This window comes from Chaetodon trifascialis, chromosome 16 (genome assembly GCF_039877785.1).
Source record: "Chaetodon trifascialis isolate fChaTrf1 chromosome 16, fChaTrf1.hap1, whole genome shotgun sequence".
NCBI classification, from domain to species: Eukaryota; Metazoa; Chordata; class Actinopteri; order Chaetodontiformes; family Chaetodontidae; genus Chaetodon; species Chaetodon trifascialis.
In genome coordinates this window covers 14,938,854-14,959,621 of record NC_092071.1, presented here as the reverse complement: position 1 = coordinate 14,959,621, position 20,768 = coordinate 14,938,854, and the positions used below count along the sequence as shown (strand labels likewise).

The following is a 20,768-nucleotide window of genomic DNA, read 5'->3' as shown; positions in this document are numbered from 1 at the left end:
TAGCCACACAACTATGTGTTTTCTATTAAATCCAATTTTCTTTTATTACCTGAGACACCAGCCTCTGGTTTTCACTCAACCATGTCTCCCTCATAGCCGCTTTGCGGTCAAAACGTGCAGCGAGCATCTCCAGCTTCTCCTGGCGAATCAACTCATTTCTCAGTGCTAGCTCTCGTTCATGCTCTGCTTTTTCCAGTCGCTCCCAAGCCTGGCGCACCAATGAAAACACAGGAATTTGGTAACATCCTGCAACTAGAATACCATCCCTGCATACATGATGGGGTGAATCTTCTATCACCCCATTAATAATCCTATGGTCTAAGAAAAGCGTAAAGTGAACAAATCATGCAACAAGCTGCTTATTTGACATACTGATTACATCACACTGTGAAACTTGGCTTTTACACTCTAGCATTTTCTAGAGCAATCCATTTACCTTATTGATGTCAGAGATAAGTTTGCCCTCTCTTGGCATGTAGACTTTCTGATTGTTTGCTCTCATCTTGCTCTGGATAGTAAAGAGGAGAACCTCCAAGTTTCCTTTCTCTGTAAATCTGTGAAGACAGACATCAGCTCTGTTTAATATACTGTATAGCTTCACACTTTGGATCCTAAAGAATAACAAACATGTTCTAATACCCACTTAGGAGGTTTCTCCACAGTCCGGTAGGAGTTGAAGGCCTGCAGCTGGTTCTGCACAGCATTCAATGAGTTAGCTAGCTGACGATCATTGAGCGTCACTATAGTCTGCTCAATCCACTGCAGCAGCTCTGAAGCCAGGGTCTCATACTTCTCTATCAGCTGGTCAGCCTCAATAGCATAGTCCAGCACCTGCAACAGAGACAGATCTGTGAATCGAAGTAATTGGTGGGCAAACGCTCAGTGACTCACATGAACGCATACACGTGTACACACACACACACACGCGCGCAGCTAACCTTGCCAATTCGTTTGCCCTCCACTGCCAGGGCTTTCATCTTGGAGAAGTAATGGTAGTAGGTTGCCACATAGGTAATGATGGACTTTTCATCAGGCTGATCAACATTAACATCTGGAAAAAAAAGGACAACTTGATCCATGGCCAAACAATATGGTTTAGCTCTCAAAACAGTCGGAATGAGGACTTTCATGACTTTCAAAATGCATCTTTGGACATGCTACTGCATGACAGTGTAGCTGACATGTGATGTAGTGTGTCTGAGATATAATTAATACCAGTAATCCTCCATAGTCTAACACAAATTAAGCTGTTTTGGACAACAGACGCCACCTTAGTGCCTTAGAGGACAGTGTCGGGCTGTCAGTATGACTTACAGGAATGCTTTGTGTTTTTGTGGAGGCTTTACCCACTGACCTTCGGGGTCCAGCAGCTTGGTAAGCCCCAGTTCCTTCTCAGCCACATTGAAAGCATTCTGGAGATTGTAGTGAGCATTGGACCTCTTCAGGTTGTCAAACTCAATCAGGTCAGGTCTGCAGATGCCGGGGGAAAATTTGGGCTTTAATAAGAACATGAGTACAGAGGACAACAGTGTGCAAGCAAATGGCAGTATCATTCAGGCTGACATACAGCATCACCTTCCAGTGAAACAGAGGAAAAAATATGTTGCACTCACAAAAATAAAATATGTGTCTGTGTTTACAGACCAGGGTGGATTAAATAATCCACTGGATTTAAGTATAGTCATCTGCTCACAAACAGGCTTTTAATCTGTGGATTAGGCAAGGTGGTCCTGCCAATTATTGCTTATTCTAGCATGAACCATGTTTTTCATTTTGAGCTTACTTAGGCATTACAGGGGTGTAAAACTGGTCTGGGTGACCTATATATCATTAAAACTTTAATGGTCAATGAGCATGATTTAGGATTCCTAAAATATGGGAATAAGGACAAAAATGTCTATTTCCTCACTAAGGGTCAATCAATTACAGTGCACATACTTGGGCAATGGAGAGGGGATAGATATTGTAAAAAATATACATTGCATGCATATTGTAATTGCGTGCTATGGTGCCTCTTCTGTAGTTAGAAAAGTGGCCTGATCATGTAAATAACAATGTCATAGGTAACATGAATATCCTACAGTTCAGTAACTTGAAGGAAAGCATTGTTAGCATTCACTTCGGCTTTCTGAAAAATACTCTGTGGTCTATTTGACTCAGGAGTTTAGGCTGCACCTTTGACTTTCAGTTCACAGATGAATTTTAACACAAGATATTGATGGCACTATAACCAGCAGGGTGTGCAAGTGAGTTGCTAAGCGTGGCTCCTGATAGAAAATAAGTGGGTTATTATTTCTGTGATCTAGGTCATCTTACTCCCTATTTTATTTTCATCCTTTTAGCCATACTGCAGACTGTTTGAATGCTGGGAGTAGGAGGAGACCTACATAGAAAATGGGGATAAAAACACCTCAGAGAAGTGTGATGGTAATGTGACAGGTAGGCAAAGACAAATAAAAGACATGGTGACAATACTGGACACCTTTTTGATTTACAGTGCATAAACTCCTCACTTACAAGAAAAAACCTGTTAAAATGAATTATATGCAAACATATGCCTAACAGGTGCCAATTTTATTGTAATAGGTCACATCAAATACAGGAAAAAGTCAATGACCTGTGTTTGTGCACAATGGCATTGAACGCCAGACCATCTCTCCAGCTGGTCGTGAAGTTGTGGATGTTGACATTGGGGTATCTGCAGAGGCCAGATCAGAAGTCATTAATAATTAACTGAACAAGGCAAGTGTCATCAGTAACTGCTTAAGTAAAGCCACAAATAGCATAAACGGTTAAATACATCTTCAACATATTAACAGTGTTTATCCTGTGTGATTAAGCTCTCCCTCTGTCTCTGCTCGCCTGCTCCTTTCTCACCCAGCAGTTTTCATTTGGCACCAAAGCAGCAGGGCATCTTTAGCTGATTTTTTCTCCTTGTTGTCTTCTGTCTCCACACTGATGTCCTGGATCTGTCAGCAGAGATTTCATTTTGTTATGACTGTACATAATGTGAAAGAATTCCTAGATGATTAGACACTGCAATTTTATCACTATAATCTAGTATCTGTTGGTACATTATACAAAATTTCAGGAAGGGTTATATATCCACAAAAAATGACCCTGAGTTCAAAAGGTTTTACATTGTCAATCATATAGCAACAGCATTAACCTCTATTACCTTTTTTTGTAAATTGCCTGAGGATGGACTAAGCTACATGCAGAGGCCTGATGTCCGAAAGCCAAAATCACTCTCTGATAGATGTTAAGCAACATGGCAGCTGCACAGACAGAGTATGAGCAGAGCTCCACAAAGACACTCTAGATGTTACCTGGAAACGAAGGATGATGGTCCAGATGAGACCCAGTGTGAGACGGTGATTCCCATCCACAATGTCATGTGAGCCCATGTTTTCTAGATGGACTTTTTGCTCCTTAAGAAACTGCAGGGCTTTGTCAACATTCTCCAGGCAGTGGATACGCATGCGGCCCTTAGTGGGCTTTGGCTGTGAGGGGCAGAGGAAAAGGAAAGAAGATATATGTTGTAACCACTCAAATGATGTGATCACAAGACACATGAGGAAAAGGCTGGCAGAAAGTTAAAAAGAGAAAAAATGAATTGAAGCAGGTGAAGTGAATCCCACTGAAAGAAAGTAGAAATTAAGAGCATGACTTCCCCTTCCCTCCTGGCTCGTGGTGCAGGCTGAGGGTCATGCCGAGGGCCTGAGTCATGGTTAGGACAGAGAAGGGTGCTTTCTGTGTGATACTGACCAGCTGTTCTCCTGAGAGCACTTCCAGAAGGCGGATAAGCATGCGGCCATCGCGCAGGTCAGTGTACAAGTCACCGATGCGACATGTCACTCGGCCTAAGTGAGAGTTTACCCATTTGGTGAAGGTCTTCTTCTGTACTGCTTCACGCTCATCTGCAAAGGACACAACAGGGAGAGAGGGGCTGAAGTCGCATTACACCAAGGTTACAACTGAGTCTACTGACTGAGATGTCACTGGCTTCAGTACCGTTACTGTCAAGAAAATAAATATTTACAAGAAATCAATTTTCCTCTAAACAAACACAAATATAATCAACAACTTTTATCACTGACAGAAAATCATAAGGACCTGAGCTCTTTCACAGAGAAGATACACCATTAAGTCTCTAGGATCACTGTATTGACAGCTTAGTGAGAGCTTTTCACTCTTCAGCTCGAAGTTTACTGTTGGCACTGCTCATGTCTGCATTGCTAATTATTCCAATGATGTGAGATTAAAAGAGATTGTGACAATGCAAAATTGCACATAAAGATAATGACTGAGTATTTTTGCTTTCTTCATTGGAACAGGACTAAAAAAAGAATCACAATAAATTAAGCTGTAACAGCAGCTCAGACATATGGACCGGGGGAGTAAGAAGCTAATCCTGCTCCGCCACCTAACAAGGTGACCTCATTTCTAGGACACAAGGTCTCCCTGCCTTTTAAAAACACCATTCCAGCATTGCACTTAATGCAGTGCACATAGATCAAGCCCACACACTGAGGAAGGCAGAAAATAGCTCATAGGAGCAACTCTGCAATAATGAGTTAAACAAAACAAAGCCTTTACAGCAGCATGAAATGAAGTATGGTGGTGAATATAAATGTCTGTCTCAAAACAATGCAAAACAGTGGAGATTTCATATTTTCATATTCCTCATTTAACAAAATACAAATAGCCACAGCTTGAGTAATGCTGCATTTTAAGTGCTCATCTCACATACCTTGATATGATAAAATGATTGATGATGGTGACTGTATCCTGCACAAAGATGCAATATGCCACACCTTTCAACACCGCACTTCAAAGCAGCTTAGTATGACAACATAAATCCCTAAACTATATCTTATGTGCTTGAGATGTAACACCAAAACCGAATCAAAGGTAGGTCACCCTTTACATTTTTATATAACTTTGTTGGTGCTAACGTTAGCTCATCAAGTGCTACAATGCAGTCAACACCAAGACAAAATCATTTGCTTTCAAAAAATGTACTCAAAGAATCCACAAATTCAATTACTCCTAAAACTCACACACATTTCTCAAAAAATATTCATGCAGAAGGTGAGGCTTGCAACTGCATGCTACTGTGACATTCAAATATAACACTATCCAAAGCTGAGACTTCCAAAGGCAAGGCCGGGATATCCAGGCATTTCATGAATACAGTGGGAGAATGTGAAGATCATAAAGTTTAATATAGTAGGAATGAGAGAGAGTAATTGAAATTGATTAAGTATCATACAAATAAAGCTGTTAGTGGCACAGATTGTATTACTGAGTTGCTCTGTTTAGTTCAGTAAGTCTTTGATTAATAAATGAATAATAAAACAACCACAGAATGTTGTGCAATTAAAGTACCAACTGTCAGCTAAAAAAAGAACAGGTTTTGTAATTTCACATAAGACTTTAGGGTGGAGTAATATACCACAAGATGTAACGCTTGACCCAAGCTGAAGGTGCTTCCTCTGTATCTATATTCTACTACAAAAGGACCTCTTTTGAAATATCGTCTGTTGATGTTGTAATTAAGCAGCAAACTGAAAGCAATCTGCTATTAATTTTCTAAAACAAAAGTTAAAGACTGGCACAGCTAATTTTTTATTTTTGATTAAAATGCTCAATCCCCTACTGCTGTGACCTCTGGCCTTGTAATGTGATATTTTAATGAGCAGGTTTCTACTAGTCATCAACCACTCCTACTGGTCAACTAGTCCCAGGAGATATATCATATTCTTCTTCACTTCTCTTTCACTAAAAATGATTCATGTCAAAAAGGTCTCAAATACAACCATTAAAGAGTTAATCAGAGAGCGGGACCAACCTGGGGATAGGTGAAATAGCAGAGTCCTCAATTGGCTCTGAGAAGCTGTTTACAAATGAGACACAATCTGATTGGATTAAACCCTGAGCAATCTTGTCTGAACTTGAGAGAGTTTGACTGCAGTAACAACGTGACTGCTTCCTTGCAGGGATAACTGGACTCTTTTTTAACTCTGTTTATTTAACATGTTTCTCAGTTCTTTATAAGGCAACTGGACTTGCTAGAGGTTCTTGAAGACATTTCACTTCTCATCCAAGAGGCTTTAGTTCTAACTGACTGGTGGGGAGTCTCAGGCATTTATCCTCTTGGCATGCCTGGGACTCCCCACCAGTCAATTAGAAGTAAAGAAGCAAAACATCTTCTAGAACCTCAAAAAGTCCTGTTGCCTTTTAAAGCACTTAGAAGTACCATGACATGGATGAATGAGAATCTTTACAGACATTTATTTAACATGGCATAACACAGAAAAAATTGTTTTGGTTAACAAATCTGTCTCACCCGGTTAAGTATTTCTATGCTGTTGATTGTAGTTGAGCATTGGGGTGTACAATCATGTTTCTTTCAGCCTCTCGTTCTTGCTGCATGTCTGCCGCTTTAGCACCCCACACTGCACGGAGTTACAATCACGCATGACAGCTTTGGCTTGTCAACAACTATCCACAGCATCCCCAGCTGTACATCTGATGTGAATGCACTGCCGCTGTTTTATTACTGCATCGTGATCGTGCTACAACCACAGATGAATGTTTAGTCTACAACGTTGCATTGTGTTGACAAGCGACGTTGACAGTTGACTAGTCAGCTACTCTGTGAAACCCCAAGGATGTGTATGCATGCCATGAGTATCAGGGTGGTGTAAATACAAATTTCTTTTGACTGCAAAAGGCCACATCTGTCAAGCCTCATGCTTTCCCCACTGAGACTCACACTTCAGTGTGTAGTGGTCATTTCATATCCTTGAAATAAAAACCATAGGAATTGCTACACCGTCAAAAAAAACAAAACAAAAAACACTAAAATGTTAGCTGTGATCCAAGCTCAGTGATAAAAAGCTGATGTACTGTGAATTGCCCTTCTTGCTTCACTTGCTGTTCACCTGACAGCGCCATCTGCCAATGAACACTGGCCTGGCAACAGAAGAAACTATATTAGACTATATTCCGTTATTTAGTATGAAGTTGTTTGGCTGTCAATGATCTGATGGACAACCAATTATTTGAAAATAAAAATTCTAATAAAATACATGTATTTCACACAAGACTGCAGAAGAAACATGAGAATTGTGTTCAGCAAGTGCAACTGTAAAGTATCATTCACTGATGATGTCTCATCCTGTCCTACCATGCTCTTTTCTTGCCCAAGGGCTTGGTAACAATTACAGAGCGCACGCCTGTTATAGACAAAGATTTCAATAGCAGATAAACCTATACATCACACACAGCACCATGAGATGGATACGTTGGTCTTACAGAGATTAGCATCTGAATACCCTAACTATGGAGTTGAACGTGAAGGGTTAGGGTTAAATTACAGGGAGTACGTGCAAAAATACATGTACACATGAATGAACCCATTTTATAAAAAAGGCACCAACAATGTATTTCAAATCTCCAGATTCATCACAGATACATAATTGAAGTTTTAATTATGGACACATTTATAAGATAGGTGGCGACAGAGATATTTTAATTCAAAGCAGGGCTGACTATAGTCATCATATATAGCATATTTGGAGGGCTGGAGTGGAGGTAGACACAGGTGTTTCTTTGCTAACACAGCTATCAGCCCTCTTGTCTCCTGGATGTGTTTTTTTTTTTTCCTGGCTTCCAAAACTCAGGAATATCAGACAAACAAGAGAGTGTTATGGCATAACACTCAAACAGCTGCCATTGCTCAAAAAGATCTGCTTTACTTTAGACCTGGTTGGTTCTCTACATATTGTAATAAGGTGTCCTGGTTATTGCGGGGTTGAGTTTTTAGCCCTTACCATTTTATCCCATTGTCATTTCTTTCAAGAACTGACTCTCACTAAATCCATCTTTCACATGTACTACACTAACAGATTATTCCATTATTAAGAAGGACCACTGTGATTTGAAGCTGTTCAATGAGCCAGCTGAGGTGTGTTACTGTGCCCAGTGAGGTACAGTGGAGGAGCCTACATTCCTCCTGAAGCTTGGTCATGTTGTGACAGCACCCAGCACTAAGGAGGGGGCAGTGGGGCAGCGACTATAGTCCTAAAGAAGAAATGCTACTGCCCTGCTGGTGCTGTGCTGCTAATAACAAGGCTACTGAACAAGAACACAAGACAGACAAACACAGACATCAGTCTCTGACGTGTTTGCTCATTATGGCAAGCAAACACAAACCTGTCATCAGTTGCGGCTCCAGTAGATAAGGGCAAAACTGGTGCATCTGTTTTCTCTAACAATGTGACATTTATGGATAGTGCTGTTAGTGCATGGGAGGATAAGTCAACTGTAACATTTGTAAATCCATGTCTAAATGGTTTATTATTTTATACTAAGAATGCTCAGGGTCTGCAACAGGAAGCTTGTTTATTTTAAACAAAGTACCCTGCTGGCTGAAAGTGAGAAAAGATAAGGGAAACCAGGCCTCCTCTGTGTTGTCAAATGTCTTAAGTCGCACATCACACAAAACACCTGCAGAGCCTGCCAACATTGTTGCACAATTATATAATAGATGAGAGAGAAGTGGAAAATATGAACTTTGGGAAGCAAGCCTCAGAATTACTAGCTAATCTTACTAAGTCATGCATAATCTTAGCTATTTTGACAAAAAAAAATCCAACTAAAATGACTTGACAATGACAACTCAAAAGAACCGTTCCTCCACACTAAAATGCAACATGCCAACGCCAGGAGCTGCAAGATGTGATAAAATTGCCTTATATACTTAAGCTGACATGCCTGTAATCCAGCTCAAAATAGGTATTAGCTGCTCTGACAAGTATACACTATCTCTGATGTGGATTCGATCAACTACTTTATACCTTTGAGAGATATTTTTTCTACAATCAAAACATGCTAAAATGTTAAAACTGAAATCCAGCACTAAATTTACAGCATATGCTTCAAAAATCCATCTGGGACTGGAATCAAATATATTCTTACTTAAATTTCACAGAAGTGAGCTTTCAGAATTGTTTTAAAACTCCCCTGACTATCCTGGAGCCCTACCCATCCTTCTTTAAACCTGTTTGTGTGCATGCTAGAAAAACAAGTAATAAGAATCTTTTATGCTGTGTTTCTGTCCTTTGCTTACTAATGGCAGATTAGAACTAGTGGTTACAGGCATCATCAAGTGCTTCAAACGCATATTTGGGCATGTCCAGTCACTTTGAACATGTTTGTCTCTGGTAGTAAGCTTTAAGTATATGTCAGGGCGGGGAAGTAGAGTGGCCCAGCCAGTGCCCTCTTTACTGGTGAAGCTACTGGAGTTTAGCTCGCTGTTGTTTTCCTGTTTAACCCCCAAACAAACTTGCACACTGTTGATAACGATGATTATCTACAGGTAATCTGAGCAAATATGCCGCCAAACTTAATCCTGTCTGTGTGGCTCATTGTGGCAAGGATCATGTTTACTGATAAAATGGAGACATATGCAACACAACGATGAATCACTGGACGAAAGGCCAGGCACATGTATGAAAGAAAACAAGCTCACATCCCCAGACTAGAAGAATACATGTGCAGTTCAAGACAAAGTCCTAACTGAAATGATTTCCTATTTTTCATGTCCCAGGATACAATGTGCTCACTCAAGTTCAGTGGTCAGGATTTAGCCAGGAATTTCCAGAAAAAGAGATATGCTGAACAAAATTTAAAAAAAGAATTTGAACTAATTCAATCTATTTTATTTTAATCTGCAAATGCATTCAAACTCTGTGCCATCAAAAATATCTTACAATAAAAAAAATAAAAAAAACAACACCAGACTTTGATTAACTACATGTCAGACATTGTGCAATGTAACTGAGGCAGAACCTTGTTTGAGTGAAAGGTGTCCTGCTAGCACGCAGTGTGATTAGTTTAGTTAGTTAAATTTAGTTTCGGCCAAAAAGATGCCTAGCCATATTTGTCAGTTAACCTTTTTTTGTTCTAGCTTTCAGCATGGATACCATGTGTCACTGATGTCCAATCTTCTTGATCACTCATTAACCCCTCAGTACAGTACAAACGTAAAATGTTAGAAACAGTTGACATTGTCAGAAGGTGGATGGAGCTAGGACTCAACACAGAGGTATCAAATTGTTGCACAGATCTCAGGGACGACAAAGATCGATGAACACCACTTTGTTGCTCCCTATGTTGCTCACTGTCTTCTCAATGAATCCTGCATCCCTCCGCTGTGTTGCATGACACTGCACTTTGGCTCACAGTGGCGTGACTTCAGCACAGAGGACACAGAGTGAATCCATCCTTAAATAGCTTACCATAGTAAGCACTTCACACAATAACAACAGCTGAATGTTGCAGATTTTATCCACTTTTTTCCCCTGACCATTTACTGTCAAAACATGCTGGATTACAGTCTTGTGAATATTTCCTGATTCCCAAACCTGTAAGAAGCTTGCAGAGGAATTCTAGAAAAAAAGAAATAGTTCTGGCCTCAGCACATGTTGGTAATCATTAAGTGCTGCTAAAAATTTCATCTTGTTTCATGTCCTGGCTGGGTCATGTCTTCCTCCCTAGCATTCCTAGTTCACTTCCCACCTGGGTTGAAATGCCCTCAACTCCGTACACTCTTGACATCCTGTCCCTCAGCCGCCCTTGCATAATAAGTGCCTCTGGTCACCCTGTCCTGAGAAAGAATGAGTAAACTACTTCCATCAATCTGTCTGCTTTAATCTGCTTTAATGACCTTCTCTTGGACATTCCCACAAAGACAAGATTATGGTATTGTGCCAAAGGGTAAAGAGAAAGCTTGTCAGTGGGAGGCAGCTCTGTTCTTATTTAGCTTGGCTTGGCTTATTTAGCTATTCAAAGATTTACATTTTTTACATTGATTTTATCTGAGAATGACCTACATAAAGGACACAGCATTTGTTGTTTGTAATGCTAATAATCAGACAAAAAATTCCATCCTAGTCCTATAGTTGACCAGAATTCTTCCAACTCTGAAACAAAAAAATAAAACAAAATCACGCCCAACAATCAGCATCTCAACCATTGATTTCCTACTGTTTTTGCTGTCTGAGATTACAGAGTAGACCCAAGGCACCCATCAAAGGGCCAAATTTTAGTCTGTTATTTGTCTTCAAGATGAAAGAATCACATACAGTAGTGACCAAAAAAAAAATCAGAAGGACAAAAGCAGCTTATTAGCTTTGTGGTTCGTGGTTTGACAGTCTTCATTGACAACAATGTGAGGTTTGAGCTGAGCGTCAACTATAGCTGTGGTGTGTGATACTTCATAGATGCCAGAAAACTGAGAGTACCAGTTATATGAGTAGTTGGTATTTGCAAGTAATGTTTCGGCAACACAGGAGAAAAGTAATGCATGATGTAAAAAAAAAAATGCTATTTACTAGCTACAGGATGTTATACTGTACATATTTGTCACTGTTTGAGCAAATTGGAGTGTAAATTAATATTTCAATCTTACTTTATATATTTCTCTAAGAAATACAAATTTGACCATCAGTGTTACACATTGGCATTGATGATACATGTCTAAAGAGTTGTAAAAGGCATTCCTGCATATCATCCAAATTCGACAGTGAAGTAATTTGTGTGCAACACAAAGCACAATGGCGCATGCTTTGACAGTTGTCTTCCTGCAAAAGCAGAACTACCCTTCCTTTGCCTACGACTTTGAAAGTAAGGTTGTGGTAAAACCACCGCCTTGCCACATGTAGCACAAGTTATTTTTACACTTTTAACAGTTTGAGGTTACAATTATAGACAGGCAGTGTGTTTTGCCCAACTCTAACAACTTTGTTCATACAATGACAAAAACTGACAGGGTGAATAAGGTGGAGACCTCTCTTACAGTGCTGTTCTCTGTCGTTTTGTGAAAGCAGTGAAGGTACTGAACATGCCCTTCAGGTCATGCACTTCTATGCCATCTGCAGCTATGGCTGATAATGGGGAAGATGATGGTGGGAGGAGGGGGTGTTGGCAAGGCCAATCCCATGAGAAATGAGACAGAAACAGGCACCTCTCAGCCATAACATCTGAACACAACAAGAGTGTGAAATATCAACAACGCACTAGCTGTCCTAAAGTCTCCAAAATGGCACTTTCTTGTTACCCTACCATTTAGGAAACTGTCAATATTAGTAAAACTGTACAAACAAAAAGGCGTTTTTTGTTTGCCCTCTGCCGTTTGTTTGTTAAATAGTGAACCTTCACCACGGTAATGTGACTCTGAGATACAGCTGGAGGCCACCAGCATAAGAGCTTTCACTAAGAGTGTTTGAAATATTAAGTTGCAACATTCAGTTCATAGTGTGCTACCAGACTTGAAACTTGAGACCCAAAACACGGCATTGCTCTCTTCCAGTATCAGCTGAAATGCTTAAGTATAAGAATAAAAATGGTTCTGACCAAGATAGATAAGTATTCAGACTTTTTTGTTGAGATTTCACTTTACAGACCAAAATGTCAGGACTAAATTACCCAAGGAAAAAAAAGATTATAGAGGTAGACTGACACAACTAGACACTACAGTGTGTGTCACTCTATTGAGTACAAAAAACATTCAACTGCAGACTCCATTTGGAAATCTTTTCACTTTTTCTGTGTTTGTGAATGTTTTAAAAGGCCTTGAAAGCCAAAAAACATCCTAGCTGACCTAACACAGTCTATTTATCTCTGAACTGGGACATCAAACCAATAGCAGCAGCAAGGTCAGTAACTGGAAGTATAACGCAATATGAACTTTCACACCGTGCCTCTCTGCAGGATTTTACACATAGGAGACACAGCAAAATTGCATAACAATGTGCATATAGCAATGTGATTTGGGCTACACGAAAATGCCATAGTTTGAAATAAGCTGTATATTCTCTTAACCACTCATGAATGATTTAATGGGTTAAAGTAGGATGTGAGGGTGGGCCAAAAAAGAACAGCTATTAAAAAACTGCCCCTCCATATGTCAATAAAGGTTGTTCCATGGCACTAAGATGGACTTTTCCTCTCACTTCAATCTAACCATGTGGTCCAGTGTTTCATTAAACCTGTGTCCTTTGGCAATAGTTATTTAGTTACTCAGTTGATTCTTCACCAGTTAGATACAGTATCATTTACTTCTGAGTGAGATAATGCTAGATGTGTTCAGTGCTTTCATGACTGGTATGGGAACTTTGCCAATTTCCAGCCACAACAAATGACCAAGATACATACTTTGTAGTCCCTTTGTTCAGGTGTTAAAACCTACATGTAAAAATATTATGATTTGGGCAAAATTGGGGCAAAAATAAAAGTTGGTAACCTCTGACCTTGTACAAACTGCATGTATGAAGGTGACAAATATTTTCCAAATGAATGCAAACAATACAAAACAATGTTTCTATTTTGTGGGTAAGAGGTAACAAAATGTCACCAAAACTATGCGCGTGCACATCACTGACTTCATTATTCCAGCAGACATTATGGTCTAACAGGGAGAGAGGGAGGGTGAGGGAGTGACACAAGGAATGAGCCTCAAGGGTAGTCAAACTGGAAATACAAGTGGGTGTTGCCAAGATGTGTTTGTGCGTCTGAGAATGTGTGCATGTGAGTATATTTACAGCAAACTTAATCCAGAACATAATCATGCAGAGATGACCAACAAAGAACATAAGAATTGAAGTAAATATATGACACATGCAGTACATGTGTTTATCTTTTTTTCTCCAACCTACAAATTCAAAAACAGAGTTCCAGTTTGAATTCATTTCACAATATTCTTGTTGTGGGGAAGTGTGATAAATTCTGTCAGCACAATTTCAGTAACTGATCCCTGACCCTCAATATTACACAGTGGGTTAAAGGTTTTCTTGCCTGACAACTTGAGAAAGATATGTAGGTATGTAGCCTCTTTGTGCATGAGGCTGCATGGTTGAATTTGACGATGTTGTAGATCTTGTACAATCTTTGAAAGTAAAAGATACTATCTACTCCGTGGACCTTATCTCTAGTCAGGAGGATTGGTGCTATCAGCGTGGAGGTGAGGACATTTTTTATTCAGGCATCATTTCACATACATATACACACAAGGTAATACATGGCAATGAAGATATAGCTTAATATGGGTGGGAAAATGTTGTTGGTCTACTACAAGAATGTCATTCATCCACAGTGTAGAGTGCCTCTCAAGTAACCTCTTACACAGTTCTCTATTCTATCTAGACAGCAACCAGGGAGGGCCCGGAAGCTCACAAAACGTTGCAATCTTCATGCACACCTCTGACTGGCATGCTAGTTTCACATGCACATGCAGCTACTACAAATACTTGATCTCAGGGCCAATGACCAAGGGGTCTAAAGCTCACAAGAATGAGCCACATGATAATACAGGAATTCTTAGGGGTACACATTATGATCAAGCAAAAACTTTGAGAAAAAAGAATTGTCCACATTACAAAGGAGAAGATTTGTTTGATTGTTTGCTTTTTTTAGTTTTTTTCCTGCCATTTGACACAAGCATTTACAGATGTTAGTTAAAGAGCTGACAGCTTTTTGGGAGTTAAAGGATTCTCTTAAAATGAATCATTTCAGTTTCAGTTTTTTTTTTGTTGCCTCTTATTTATTTTATTTTATTTTATTTTATTTATTTTATTTTATTTTATTTTTTTTGGGGGGGGGGGCGGGGGGCGCACTTGAGTTACCACATCATTGTGATTTCCTACTCCTATGTGCCAACCAATGGCCTTTGTGATTTCTGTTTGCAGGACCTCACAGACCTCACAGGCTTTAGCCAGAGACAGAGCCGTGCATTGTAATAAGATAAGAAAGGACAGGTGGCCCAGTGATCAGGTGCCAGACTGCCTGCCTGCTTTAGAGCTGAGCTGAAGCCTACTGCACTGTCTACTATGGCTCCCAACGATTGTCTCCACATTAAGCATTAAGAGACAGTATCTTCAACCTGTCACAGGTAATTGCGTGGGCCAAAAAATGCTGAGCTATTTGGGCACTCATTTACAACCCAAAGCACCTGCTGCACAACTACTAGCAACAGCAACAGCCAAATAGTCCAGTTGTACTTGATATGTCCTGTTTCAACAAACTCTGTTTCAACAGTCTTATCAATAACTTTTAACATTAACAACTGCTGCCGTAAGCCATACACCAAAGAGCTTCAGACTATATCCTATGACATCAACAGCAACTGCATATTCAAATATAATGGCTTAGATAGCCTCAACCAATACATTTTACACAACAAATCATTGGATAAATGTATATTAGAAATTTCAAAACTTCAAAACGGAATTTCCCTTTCAACCAAATCGACAGGTCAGTATGACTCTTACCTTGCAGCTGTTTAAAACGTCCTTCCAGGATGTTAGAGTACTGCACCTGATTAACAAATGCTGCTGGGGATAGACAGGGCTCTCTGTCCCTGTGGTCCCACTCCATGGCCATTCTTCGTATTCTCTCTCCTAAATATTCCTTTCAGAAACAGAGTGAACAGGAGTTCTCCTGCATAGCACAGCAGGGGCACTAAAAATGTACTGAATCCTTTGGAGGGTTTTCCAGAAGATAAAAAAAAAAAGTTTTGTATATCCAAAATGCCTTAGTTTATTCTCCTCTTCTATATTCCCTCAATGTTGGGCCTCAGTAAGACAGAGCACAAGCTTGAAAATGCTGCCGCCTGTTCTCTTCTTCATCTACTGTATGTCCCACCTTGTCCAATGAAAACACAGCAGTGACTGCACGGGTGGATTTTTTCAAAGAATCATTTCAAACAAAACTGAAGAACAAAATGTTCTCTTGTTTCACCTCCCCCTGTGAAGAATTTCACCACAGTTGTGGCCTCTGAGCAAAGTGAAAATCTTTGGTTGCACTCCCTCGTGGTTCTAGCGAAGGAACACTAGCTACTCCTTCCCTCCAAACTCTGAACACGCATTTGCTAGAGCAGAGCACAGCAGAGCAGGCTAACCGGCTGTGGTCGGATAGCTGTGTAAACAAAGCCTGCTGTGCTGTCTGAAAATTGTGTCATTTGCATAAGGTGTGTTTGAGGGAGGAGCACAAAGGAAGAATATGGTGGAAGGATGAGGGGAGGGAGGAGGTATAGAGGTGGACTTAACCATTAGAGTTCCTTGCTCAGTGTAGCTTGAGGCGGATTATTCAACTCCACCTTAATTCCATGGAGCACCGGGGTGTGGCCTGCTCAGAACATATATCATGAAAGTCCCCATCAGATCGCGTCCTCTTATCCTGTTGTTTCGCTGTGCGGTTACTTATTTCTATCAATCTCTAAGACAACATTTGATCCTCTTTCTTCTGTTCACGGGGTCTGCCGTATGACAAAGAGTTAAGACAGGAAGGAAGTTGTTGAGTCTGCCTCAGCAACGCAACAAGCTCTTTCCTGCCTGAACAAGATTTGAAATTGTGAACTTGTGTGTCTGTTTGTCAGGCAGATGGTTAGGGTGGGGGTGGTGGTAGATGTGGGTCATTACCTGTCTAAAACAATTATGGAACTATACTGTATTAACACATTTTATGTTTTACTAGATTAGGGACAAATATAGAAATGATGCCTGGCACCACTTGTTAAGGAAACAGTGTTTCTTATTGGCTTTTTAAATGTTTAATTTCGTGGCTTTTTTTCCCACTCTCACATTGATTGATTGTTTGCAAACACTGGAGAAAAATGGACCTGCGGGGATTTGAAAATTACAAAATAATTATTTTCCTCCATCACTGAACAAAGGACCATCATATCATAGAAACAGTAATTATTGCATTTTAGAGCATGCTTGAGGTTCACAAGAAAGTAAATGTGCACATAATTTTCATGGCTGTGCTCCATAATGCAGCACCAGTAATAAAGGAGTATTTATTTAAATCTATGTAATACACTCCAACATTACTGTCCGTGGACATTATGGATCCAGAGAACGTTAGAAATAAGTTGAATAACTTATTGAATGGTAGGTTTACTTTTTCTTGCAGCTGCTAATTAACAGTAAGGCAGAGTCACAGATGTACTAAAAGACTGTGTGTGTGTGTGTGTGTGTGTGTGTGTGTGTGTGTGTGTGTGTGTGTGTGTGTGTGTGTCTGTGTCTGTGTCTGTGTCTGTGCGCATAGATTACACAAGACTGTAAACACAGTGAGGACTAAGGTCATGACCTTTCTTATGAGTGCATGGCTCTTTGGTCTGGTAAGGCAGTGGTAAAAAGGCCTGGTTGTGTTTCTGATCTACATTTGTCCAGATGAGCGGGAGCATCTGGATGGGTCTCATTAGAGGACCAAATGCCTCGGGCCTTCTGTGACTGGGTGTTTATGGATGGGGACTGGACTAATGAGATCCAAAGAACACACTTCCGTCTGAGGAACAGAGGCTATACTATGGACACATGCAGAGAAAAATGAAGAGCAGAGAACTGTTAAACATCAGTAATGGACATTTAAGATCTCATAGGGAATATATAAAACATCATAATCTCAATCAATATGAGAGACAGATGTGATGGCAGGTTTGTGGTTCTGGCATATGTGTCCTAAGATATTATGTATAAGGCCATTTCCTTCCTACACAACCCTTTGGTTATTTGGTTATACTACTAAATAAACATAGGCTATGATTAATAGTTACTTTTTGTATTTTGTGAAATATGAAAACAAACAGTGAGAAAGTTTGCCAAAGGGAGCTGTGGGAGCTACATTGACCAATCAGGGATTAATGACAATGAATTGTGGTCTGATGTGGGGAATGAACACAGATGAGAAAGGAAAAGATAGAACCTGCAGAGGGACAAAACACTGCCAGAGGAAGACAGGAGAGATCTACTGTTGAGCATGTAAATTTTATCCACCTGACAGTACAACTTTTTCTAAGGACCCAAAAAGGGGGGAGGGCGCGACCAAATTCCAAATACTGACAGTAAATATCTGATCTAAAGGGGAATCCCCAGAGAGCAAGCAGGATTGATTTCTCATGAGTCCCACAGTCACTCAAGTCTTAGTCTCAGCATCTTCAATGAGTGATAGTTCACTGATTTGTCATATATATTAGAATGAGGTGGATATGTTGTGAAGGCTAACATAGTGTTAATAAAAGGGATATGGAAGCTTTTCAAAATGCTAAGCTTCACTCCTTCCTACTGTGGAAGCTTCCACAAGTAAATACATGTAACTGAGTGTGAAAAAGGGCGTTGCTTACAAAAAAGCAAATTTGTACAGCTTGCCTGGCTACTCACACAGTTTAGAACTGTATATAAGTGGTTATTTATGCAAATTACAATGATGTTAACACAGTGAAACAAGTGGCAGCACACCACCACACTGCTGTCACACCAGGAGTGAAATGATTCCAATACACCGGAAGGGTGGAAGAGGTGTGAACCAGGAAATGAGGCGATCATATTACAAAGACAAAAGCAGAGAAAGTTATACTGAGAAACACTGTGAAAGAGAGCAGCTAAGTAAGCAGCAGCTTACATGATGCAAAAGGTCTTGACATTTGGGGATAAGTTGTAAAAGGTGGGCAAGAGCTGCGCCAAAGGGGAAATAGCTGCTACAGCATGTCGAAGAATGTGCACATCAAGCCCACACTTGTCAAACAGAGATGGGATCACAGGTATTCACACTAGGGCATGCGTGCGTACGCACACACGCACATGCACGCACATGCACATGCGTGCACACACGCGCGTGCGCACACACACATCATAATTTTATGACAGCAAGATACAGAATATCTTTAAATACAGTACAAACTGATACAGGCAACACACAAAGTGTGTTTCTGTTGGCATGAGGAAATGAGTGGGGCTGTATTTGTCAGTGAAATGAGGGTTTATCTTTCAGAAATACTTTGACTACAGCAGTGCTCAAAGATCAGAGCATGTGGTTTGTGCTGCTTGTGTGTGTTTCCGTGTGTTTCTACATGCATGTTGGTGTGTCTTGGTGCCTGCCTGTTGCTCCCCTCTGCTGGGTTCTTCATGATACTGCAACTTGTTTTGATTATTAACAACTGACATTGTATCTGTAGAGTGTGAAACCAGGAAGGTACAAGGTAGTTAGACACACACACACACACACACACACACACACACACACACACACACACACACACACACACACACACACACACACACACACACACACACACACACACACACACACACACACACACACACACACACACACACACACACACAATGTACTACAACAACTAATAGAGCCATCAGGATATTCACCTGGGTCACTTTAGTTGGAGTCTCCAACAGGACAGGCTGCCCAGATAGAGATACACTGACAAAGCTTGGAAGGATGTCAAGGCTGTCACGGGTAGGGAGTAAGGGAGGGAATAAAGCTGCATTCAGAAGGACGTTGGCATTGCATCAAGAAATGCAGCGCCCTCATTCATTTTCAGTAAGACCCCTGCTTAGGCACAGCATAGGTTCAAATATAAAGGACATGAAAATAATTCATTTTTATGAAAACTTTAGATGGTTTAAGTGTTGCTACAATGAGGATTTTCACCACACCTCATTCTATCACTGCTTATTGCTCTTTGGTGAACTGACTACACAACTGCCCGGCTTTGCCCTCCTTTTGGAGGTATTTCTGTCTTGCCCTATAAAGAGAGAATTGTGCCTGTTGGGACAGAAAAGAATAAAGTTCATTCCTTATCCTACAGTCTAATTAGATTTGTGCAACTTGCTGTAAGTCTGTGATTTTGTCTCTAAATGCCATCTATTTCTCAAATTCCTGTTGCCTATTCAAAAAAAAAGAAGAAGAAAAAAAAGAGTACCATATTGGTCTAAATATAAGACATGGATGTTGTATCTCGTGACTATATTTGGGGGGAAAAAGGGTGTGTTTAATCATCTACTAAAGAATTCACAACCATAGGTGATCTGTTTGAGTGCTGTGGACACAGGTTACTCGGTTACGAAGTGAGAAACAGGCTTTCACTAAAGTTTAACACAAGTGTGTTAGTATGTGACTGAAAAACATAAAGTAAGACTGCTTTTTATTGTCATACAGCTGAAAGCTTTGGACATTACTAAACAGCTGAATCCACTGTTTAATGCCATTTCTTTTTTAGAATGATAAAATACAGAGAAAAATTTACAAATACTACATTTTACTGATTACCTTTATTCACACATGACTGTTTCAGCACTTTTAACATTTGTTCTACATTTATTTATTTATTTATTTTCCACAAAGTTCAGAGTACAATTTTACAATACTCCAAAATGCAATCCAAAAAAATTCCAATCAGGCCCTGCAGCAACTATATTCTGTCATCTTCATTAAATGTAAGACCATGCCGATTTGACACAACATAAAATTAACATTTTAATCTGTATTCTTGAACAGTAATATTCATTTGTTTGAAGGAGTCCAAACCAATTACTGAATTTTGCTGATTGTTTCTGTGGCTTGTATTTGATAGTGTACTTTTTAAGTGTTTTGACTGTATTACTTGAATTATCATTGTACTGTTCAGCACAGTGGGATTTAATGGACCCTACAGTGTAATTTTTCCATAAATTATAACTAATGGTTTGATAATAAGCCTATTTTGCATCTTTCATTTTGAAGCTCACTGTAACTTTGTGGTGGAGACTGCTACACACATACTACTATATTAGTTTGTAAAAACTACCGATACTTCTACATGTTTTCAATAACACAAGTTTTAAACCATACAATGGCTATAATCATACATTCAATAGCATCGAAAGTACCAAAGCTATGAAAAAATAAACAGATTTACAATC

General features: G+C 39.9%; 1 protein-coding gene across 5 annotated transcripts in view; it reads right to left on the bottom strand.

Annotated features, from left to right (window-relative positions):
- The window catches only part of sptbn2 (spectrin, beta, non-erythrocytic 2), a 50,483-nt gene that overhangs the window by 16,560 nt on the left and 13,155 nt on the right, over window positions 1-20,768 (bottom strand). For 3 of the 5 annotated variants that reach the window (XM_070983874.1, XM_070983875.1, XM_070983877.1), the window contains exons 3-11: window positions 3,769-3,920; window positions 3,330-3,503; window positions 2,878-2,969; window positions 2,618-2,698; window positions 1,355-1,470; window positions 939-1,051; window positions 644-831; window positions 437-554; window positions 50-208 (exon numbers count right to left, since the gene is read on the bottom strand). In XM_070983874.1, the coding sequence (XP_070839975.1) occupies window positions 50-208; window positions 437-554; window positions 644-831; window positions 939-1,051; window positions 1,355-1,470; window positions 2,618-2,698; window positions 2,878-2,969; window positions 3,330-3,503; window positions 3,769-3,920 (1,193 nt within the window). Of the gene's footprint in view, window positions 1-49; window positions 209-436; window positions 555-643; window positions 832-938; window positions 1,052-1,354; window positions 1,471-2,617; window positions 2,699-2,877; window positions 2,970-3,329; window positions 3,504-3,768; window positions 3,921-15,338; window positions 15,547-20,768 lie in introns of those variants that run through there. The other 2 variants (XM_070983876.1, XM_070983878.1) reach the window with 1 other exon arrangement.